Raw genomic sequence first — 8,589 nt, 5'->3', positions numbered from 1 at the left:
CAACTTTGTCATCTTTGAGAATTGAGTTTCTGCAGAAGACTAAAAGGAATTTTTGTCCTGTGGATGTGAAAAATGTGCTTGTTATGGATGAATGGTTCCTGTGTACTGTATACCTGACTGAAAAGCAGGCTGAGAAGTGATCGGTTGATTCAGTTATTGATCGATTGATTGGGTCTGGTGTTTACAGTTGCCGTGGGCAACCCAGCAGCTCTCAGTGAGCCCCAGATGGAGGAGCGGGAGTGGATTCATCAGCCTGGCAGATCCAGGACAAAGCAGCCTTGCTGCTCACCTTGCCCGTGGTTGTTGTTGCCTTCTGTCTCTTCTCTCTTTACTTTTCTCATTCACTCTTTTTACTCCCATGCCTTTCGCTCGCATTCTCTCAAGACGGTCAGAATGACGACAAATCTTTTCACCCCTCTGGGTTTTTTTGTACAGCTGCCCTTTACTCTGAGAGAGTCATTTGAACTATCATGGATGCAATGGGATCAGGCTACTTGATATGAATAAAACAATCCTGAAACAAAACGTATAATCATGTCTTTGGCTTTTTCCTTATCAAAGTCCGAAATCCCCCATAGTCTTCTACTGTAAGATGAACAGGGCATTTCCACATGATGTAATGCCAATGGTGTGTTGATGTATATTTTTCTGCAATTGTGTTTCCTTTGAAGTATTTTGTACAAGCTCTTATAATTGTGTGTCCCCCCCATGGGGGATTTGTTGTCCTGCCTGTGGCTAGCAAAGTAAATACAGTCAATTCTTAGGCACCTAATGAGGATGTCCCCATCTCTACTAAACAAAGCATTGATTCTGGCCCGTTGTATTGTACATACTGGCATGGTGATCCAGCCATTCATAACTAAACCTTACTCTGCTTACGTTGTGTCCAATCAAAGACACACCTACTCAAACATCACAATCACTGTTTCCCTGATTAGTTTCCTCATACTGTATGTTGTTGAACATGATCGTCTCTAGAGATGTATTTGGCAGAGTTTCACATGAGCCATGATCACTGTTAGAACAGAGGACACTCCACAGCTGTAGTGCTGCTGCCTGCAACTCCCACTGGAAACATACTGATCACGATTCCATTGAGGTCAAGTCAGCCCCGGAGGGGTAAACACTTACCAATAGGACATGGTTTCCTCAGGGCTCATACTGAGGGATACTGCCAAATTTAAAACTGACACCTCACCCCTACTCTTAGACACTGTAGATCTGAAAGGTTATAAGTGTAGGCAATGTGATGGCTGGTCCACATAACCTATTACAGTGCAAGGTTTAGCTATCACCATATTGCTATCATTTCAGATCTACAAGAGTACTGTAACGGGTGATTTGAAATTGAACAGGTCTCACTTTCAGGTAGCCAGATTGGGTGGGTGCAAGCTTGACGTCAGTGTCTAACAGGGAACCAGGATTGCTCTCGTGCTGATCCTCAGCCAAGGTTCTGGAAGTTACCATCAGGTATAATAGACATTTACCAGCCTTGCTCCTTTTCTTCGCCTCAGGATTGTAAGGATGGTATGCAACCTGGAAGGTGTGTACCTTTAACCTGTTCCCTCAATCTCAAGTTTCCTAGATGAACCTTGAGGAGCCATTGTGTGCCTACTGCCTATAGACTACAGTGCCTCAACACTGAGGTTGACACGCTCTAATCAGTGAGAAGTGTCCCTGGCTGGCTCTCCTCACTGTTTCTGGGTCAGTCCTCAGCCCTTAGAGAGGGCCCCATCTGAAAGAACCAGAGCGAGAGAGGGTAGGAGGAGAGTGTGAGAAAGAGAGAGAGGCAGAGGTATTTATAGAAAAATGGGGCTTCGCGCTACCTTTTCTCACGAAAGAATCATTAGAGGACAAAGTGTCCCAGTTTTTGTATGGGCGCTCCGCGATAGCAGCTAGCTAGGGCTGTGGGCCGGCAGATTTTTACCTGCGATGGGGAGCCTGACTTACAGACCGTCTCCTCTCTCTCCCAGCCTCCTTCTCCTCTTTTGCCTCATATCTCTGGTTCTTTGATCCGTGAAAGGGAGACATCAGCCTACTTGTACGCTGATGTGACCTCTTGAGAGGGTTTGGGTTGTAGGTCTTGGTGGGGGTGCTGGAGCTGGGTACAGGAGCCAGAGAGAGGGTAAGGGCGTGACTGGGCACCAGAGACGGGGACTTTGGGCCGTTGACTGGACGTGTCCTCGCAAACCTTGACATCTCAGTAGACACCACCAGCGTCAAGATGAGGCGGTTTCTGAGCCGCAAAGGCCGCTTCTCGCTGCGCCAGAGCAAGTCTGGACCTCGCGGTGCCTCCAAAGATTTCTGTAAGTCTTTAATTCCTTTTCATTATTCCTCTTATCTGCTTCATCCCTCTCTTCTGAAGAGAGGAGGAGAAGAGACAGAAGAGAACAAAAGGACTAAAGCTGTGTGTGTGTATCTAGGTCGCGGGCTTCAGAAGTATTTCAGATTTGGAGAAGAGAGAAGAAGGCCGTGGGAAGTTTAATCTCGACGGTGGGGTTGCGTGTCCTGGTACATCGGAGAAAGAAATGTTTGATTTAACCAATGTACTTTCTCACAGGTCTAGATGTCCCAATTTATTTTGGCACGTTACTTTAGACTTAGTTGTTTTATGACACAATACACAGAGACTTACAAAGTGAAATATAGAACGACCTGTTCTCACTGTGTTCTGAACTTTTATTCAGATAATCCGGGGCTCGTACATTTTCATAACACCATTACTTTTTTATTTTCCCTGCAAAGTCAGTGTAGAACTATGTAATGATGCCACTGTTGCCAGCTTTTCTCCTTTGAATTGTCTCAAACTGATCTGACCATCCATTTCTTGTTCACTTTAAGAAATCCACATACAATAGGCTACCTTTACACATTGGTACTGAGTGAGAGAAAGAGAGAGAGAAAGAGAGAGTGTGTGTGGGTGAGTGTGTCTTCATGCACCCGTTGATAGAGACAGAAAGAGAGAGATACAGAAAGAGAAAGAGACAGAGGGTGAAAGAAAGAGAGAGAGAGAGAGAGTGTGTGTGTGTGTGTGTGTGTGTCTCTTCATGCACACCTTCATAATGAGAGAAAGATTGCCACTTCAATCATTGAAATTGCATAAACTGCCTGCTGTAGTCATGGAACCTATTAATCTTTTCATTAAACATTAATCCTCATAGGATCATCATATGGCCTATTAAATGAATAAGGCTGAGGCTGTAGACTTCAGTGTTAGGAGGTTAACAATCTGGTACAGGAGAGAGTGAGGAGAATGAATGGGTACATCTCAATAATCTAAAGATGTTTCCTCTCCTTGTATCCAGCTTTCCTTCAACTGCACTGATCTGAAACAACTTGACAAGATAAAGCAAGTCATTTTGATAGGCCTCGATCTGCCACTTTGCCTTCAGCTATCGCGTCTGTTCAGATCAGTGCAGATGAGTGTGAGGAGACGAGAATAGGAAGCCATTTTGTGGAGTATTGAGTGGCACCCGCTGACTGCAGTATGAGAATGAGGCCAGTGACCAGGGGAGGGCCAGCAGTTCAGAACAGAAAGCTATGACAGACATAGGCTGAGTCCCAACAGTCTAAAACAGCATCATTTGCTCATGTTCTGTCCATCATGATCACTGGTCTTAAAGCAAGTTGATCTGTAAAAACAGTATGGTGGAAACGTATTCAGTTTGACCTGTTCTTGACGGAGAGGACAGGTGGGCTCAAAACTATGTGGTGCTAATATTTGATCTCTCGAAACATTGACTATATTCACTCTTCAAAATAAAAGTATATTTGTTATTGATTGGGTTATTTCTCATTGATTGCTATTATATAATAAAGTCAAGTTTTTTCCAATAGTTGATCTTCCACTCTCGAACCCTCCAAGCGGGGCGTTATACTATGGAGGTATGATAGTGTCTGTTAAAAAGTGATACCATTGTGTTCGACCATTGTGGATGTCCCTTAAGAGCAGAAAAACCTTCTCAACCCATTTCATTCTTGTGACGCTTCGGGCTCTGGTTCTCTCGCCCATTCAGATGATGCTTTCCGTCAACAAATGGGCTGTCCTCCAATGAATAATCCAATGAATATCAGTAAGACTTTTAAACTAGTTTCAAGTCCCAGATCTGGGTTCAAATACTTTTAGCGTTTGGTTTAGCCTGCCTGGGGTTCCAGATGGGTAAGGTTTGTAGTTTTGCAACTATTCCATTGGTGCCAGGCAAGCTCAATCAAGCCCAGATAAAGTATTTCAACCCAGGTCAGTCAAGTACAGCTACATTGTAGTAGTGTCTTCACTGCCACTTGTCTCCACCTCTGAGACAAGCAACTGTGAAAAGAGACTACAATGTAGTTAAAGGTAGACTCAGCGATACAAATGTACCATTAGCAGATCGGGACGACTTCCAAAACATCAAAGAGCGCGAAGCAAGAGGCAAATCTCCTCCGCAGTTGTTGTCACGCAGCTATCATGTTGCAGGAGAGTGACGCAAACTCTCGTGAACATGTGCAGATGCTCTGTGGTGTGCATGCTCACAAGTGCAGCCTCTTGCATGGCACTCACTCTCCAGTATCTTTGGTTCTTCACACAGCTGCTCATATCGCTGAGTCTCCATTTAAATGGTATCATAATGTGACATTGCATGACATTGTTATTAAAATAATCTACACTCTTATGCCCCAAATACATCAAGGTACCCTGGTTTTACCTGGCTCTGTCTTCAGTGTGTTCAGGTCATCCCAGGTTATCAGACCCTGCTTTGGATCCCTGGTCCAGAGGCAGGTCTGACCGTGGTCTTACCTGGGTCTCCACCAGTGTATTTGGGGAAACCTGGATTCTCATTATAGTCCCTGAATTCCTGCCACGCCTCCTACTGGTGTAAAAACAAATAAGGACCCATGATGTTTTACCATTCTACCACAGCAGGAGGCGTGCATGTGACTGGGTCTGTAATCTGGTATATTTGGGGATAGTATTTGAGAAAGGCATGGACTCTAGACCCTGGTAATAGCAGTGTTTGTGTTAGAAGTATCCTGGTCCCAGATCTGTTTGTGCTCTTGTCAACTACATTGCTGTCATTGCCAAGTCAAACATGTTCCATAAGGAGTTGTCAAGACAGCAGAAACAGACTGGCACCCAGGCTATGTATAACAGGCTTAAGTAACCAACCCAATCCTGACTACTCTCCAGACCTGACCCTCCCGGCTACCAATCAGAACTGGCCGGAGGAGTTTGGGTTCACTCTGGGGGGCGCGGGCCCCAGCTACATCCTGTCTGTGATTGAGGGCAGCAGTGCCTACCTGGCGGGCCTGCAGCCTGGGGACCAGGTGGTGGACATCGAGGGCCAGGAGGTGTCCTCTCTCAGCACCCAGGCCCTGGTGGCCCTGGCACAGACTCTGAAGACTGTACCCCCCAGCATCGGAGTGGTGTCACGCATAGAACAGGTCTGGAACAGTTGGGAAATCATTTAGGCTTCAGTGATGCAGATAGTGGACATTTGACCTCGGTTTTTCACTTGAGACATTTTTTAAAGGCAGATAGGAGTTGGTTGTGACAGTGTTGTTGCATGTTACCTAAGCCTCAGTGTGATCACTACTATTGATCTGGAACTGTGAGCTGGGTAACACATAAGTCTAGGGCAAAATGACATGTGCTTTCAAAACAATCTCCGTTACTTTCCATGCAGATAGTTATCAAATAGACACTTTATTGTCTTCACATCTAATTCTAATCTGACTGTTCCCTAGATGGACATCAACCCAGGCCCCGACGGCCGTTTCGGCTTCACCATCGTGGGAGACTGCCCCCTCTTGGTGGATGACTGCCTGCCCAACTCCCCGGCGGGCCGCAGCGGCCTCCGGGTCGGCGACTACGTCATGGAGGTCAACGGGATCCCCGTCAAGCATCACGAAATGGCGGCGGCCATGATCAAGGTGGCACAGGGACGCCCACTGCGTCTGGGCGTGCTCAGTATGAGACGGAGGATCAAGCGCCTCAGCCACAGTATGAGGGAGGTGTCACTGAGCGGGGATAGTATCAGGCAGGACCGTGCACACAAGGCCCTGGAGTTTAACAAGAAGGTGTGTGGGTGGCAGGGGTGTGTGCCTGCATCTTTGTCTTCTGTCTCTGCATCTGTCTCCACCCCTGTGTCTGTTTCCGTTTCCAACTCTGTCTCTGTCTGCGTCTCCATCTGTGGAGGTCTCCACACTCAGAAGCCCACAGAGGTCAACAGGAAGTTGTGTTTATCTTCTTCTTGCAGGTGGAGGAGGTGCTTGGTGATGAGCCAGATATAAAGGAACAGCTGTTTGGTGTTCTGAAGCAGTACGCAGCCGAGCGGAACGTGGAGAACCTAGCTGAAGCCCTCCCAGACATCTTAATCAATGAGGACCATCAGCAGCTGATTGACAGCGTCAGGTACCAATCAGCTGATTATAACATGCTATCATGCCGCCTCTTTGTGGCATTGTGTCATGGTCGGGTCAGACAAGGGCCCGGTTTCCCGATAAGCTTACGAATATTTGAACAATGCATTGTTCCTAAAACGGCCAAAGTTGTCACATGCTTTTCCCAAAACACCACATAGAGAGCACGTTCACTAAGTGCGTCATTACAAAGAGAATGATTCCACAATACTGACGACGGATCAGCTCCTAGAGTGATATTGTCACCTATGGCTGCAAATATTGAGGCGATTTAGACTATTCTAATGCTTACCCTACAAGGGACAGTTTGAAATGTACTGCGTAAAATGTATATACAGTGCCTTGCGAAAGTATTCGGCCCCCTTGAACTTTGCGACCTTTTGCCACATTTCAGGCTTCAAACATAAAGATATAAAACTGTATTTTTTTGTGAAGAATCAACAACAAGTGGGACACAATCATGAAGTGGAACGACATTTATTGGATATTTCAAACTTTTTTAACAAATCAAAAACTGAAAAATTGGGCGTGCAAAATTATTCAGCCCCTTTACTTTCAGTGCAGCAAACTCTCTCCAGAAGTTCAGTGAGGATCTCTGAATGATCCAATGTTGACCTAAATGACTAATGATGATAAATACAATCCACCTGTGTGTAATCAAGTCTCCGTATAAATGCACCTGCACTGTGATAGTCTCAGAGGTCCGTTAAAAGCGCAGAGAGCATCATGAAGAACAAGGAACACACCAGGCAGGTCCGAGATACTGTTGTGAAGAAGTTTAAAGCCGGATTTGGATACAAAAGATTTCCCAAGCTTTAAACATCCCAAGGAGCACTGTGCAAGCGATAATATTGAAATGGAAGGAGTATCAGACCACTGCAAATCTACCAAGACCTGGCCGTCCCTCTAAACTTTCAGCTCATACAAGGAGAAGACTGATCAGAGATGCAGCCAAGAGGCCCATGATCACTCTGGATGAACTGCAGAGATCTACAGCTGAGGTGGGAGACTCTGTCCATAGGACAACAATCAGTCGTATATTGCACAAATTTGGCCTTTATGGAAGAGTGGCAAGAAGAAAGCCATTTCTTAAAGATATCCATAAAAGATAAAAGATTGCCACAAGCCACCTGGGAGACACACCAAACATGTGGAAGAAGGTGCTCTGGTCAGATGATACCAAAATTTAACTTTTTGGCAACAATGCAAAACGTTATGTTTGGCGTAAAAGCAACACAGCTGAACACACCATCCCCACTGTCAAACATGGTGGTGGCAGCATCATGGTTTGGGCCTGCTTTTCTTCAGCAGGGACAGGGAAGATGGTTAAAATTGATGGGAAGATGGATGGAGCCAAATACAGGACCATTCTGGAAGAGAACCTGATGGAGTCTGCAAAAGACCTGAGACTGGGACGGAGATTTGTCTTCCAACAAGACAATGATCCAAAACATAAAGCAAAATCTACAATGGAATGGTTCAAAAATAAACATGTCCAGGTGTTAGAATGGCCAAGTCAAAGTCCAGACCTGAATCCAATCGAGAATCTGTGGAAAGAACTGAAAACTGCTGTTCACAAATGCTTTCCATCCAACCTCACTGAGCTCGAGCTGTTTTGCAAGGAGGAATGGGAAAAAATGTCAGTCTCTCGATGTGCAAAACTGATAGAGACATACCCCAAGCGACTTACAGCTGTAATCGCAGCAAAAGGTGGCGCTACAAAGTATTAACTTAAGGGGGCTGAATAATTTTACACGCCCAATTTTTCAGTTTTTGATTTGTTAAAAAGTTTGAAATATCCAATAAATGTCGTTCCACTTCATGAGTGTGTCCCACTTGTTGTTGATTCTTCACAAAAAAATACAGTTTTATATCTTTATGTTTGAAGCCTGAAATGTGGCAAAAGGTCGCAAAGTTCAAGGGGGCCGAATACTTTCGCAAGGCACTGTAGGTTCAAAACTTTTTGTGAAACATCACAGCACATTTGAAAAATATATGGCAAATAGAATATCATATATGGCAAATAGATCCAAATGTGATTCTGTTCAGAGATGGAAGGGTTGAGGGTAGCTGAAGGATGGGAATAAAAACAAACAAAAGATAACTCATGTAAAATATACTGTGTCTGTAAAATGTATATAGTATGTACTATATGAGCTGGAAGTAGAAGCCTAAGTGTTGTCCATTAGT

The 8,589-nt window shown here is 45.0% G+C and overlaps 1 protein-coding gene across 1 annotated transcript in view; it reads left to right on the top strand.

The window, feature by feature from the left end:
* Positions 1–1,848: 1,848 nt before the first annotated feature.
* Positions 1,849–8,589, top strand: part of grid2ipa (Grid2 interacting protein a) — a 61,328-nt gene continuing 54,587 nt past the window's right edge. The window contains exons 1-5 of the mRNA XM_090194463.1: positions 1,849–2,306; positions 4,017–4,073; positions 5,168–5,421; positions 5,725–6,057; positions 6,237–6,391. Of these exons, the coding sequence (XP_090050589.1) occupies positions 2,225–2,306; positions 4,017–4,073; positions 5,168–5,421; positions 5,725–6,057; positions 6,237–6,391 (881 nt within the window). The 5' untranslated portion in view covers positions 1,849–2,224. The remainder of the gene's footprint in view (positions 2,307–4,016; positions 4,074–5,167; positions 5,422–5,724; positions 6,058–6,236; positions 6,392–8,589) is intronic.

This window comes from Oncorhynchus mykiss, chromosome 13 (genome assembly GCF_057628025.1).
Source record: "Oncorhynchus mykiss isolate SJ-2025 chromosome 13, ASM5762802v1, whole genome shotgun sequence".
In the NCBI taxonomy this organism is placed as follows: Eukaryota; Metazoa; Chordata; class Actinopteri; order Salmoniformes; family Salmonidae; genus Oncorhynchus; species Oncorhynchus mykiss.
Note: the sequence above shows the minus strand (reverse complement) of the source record. Positions and strands in the feature narration are given on the sequence as shown.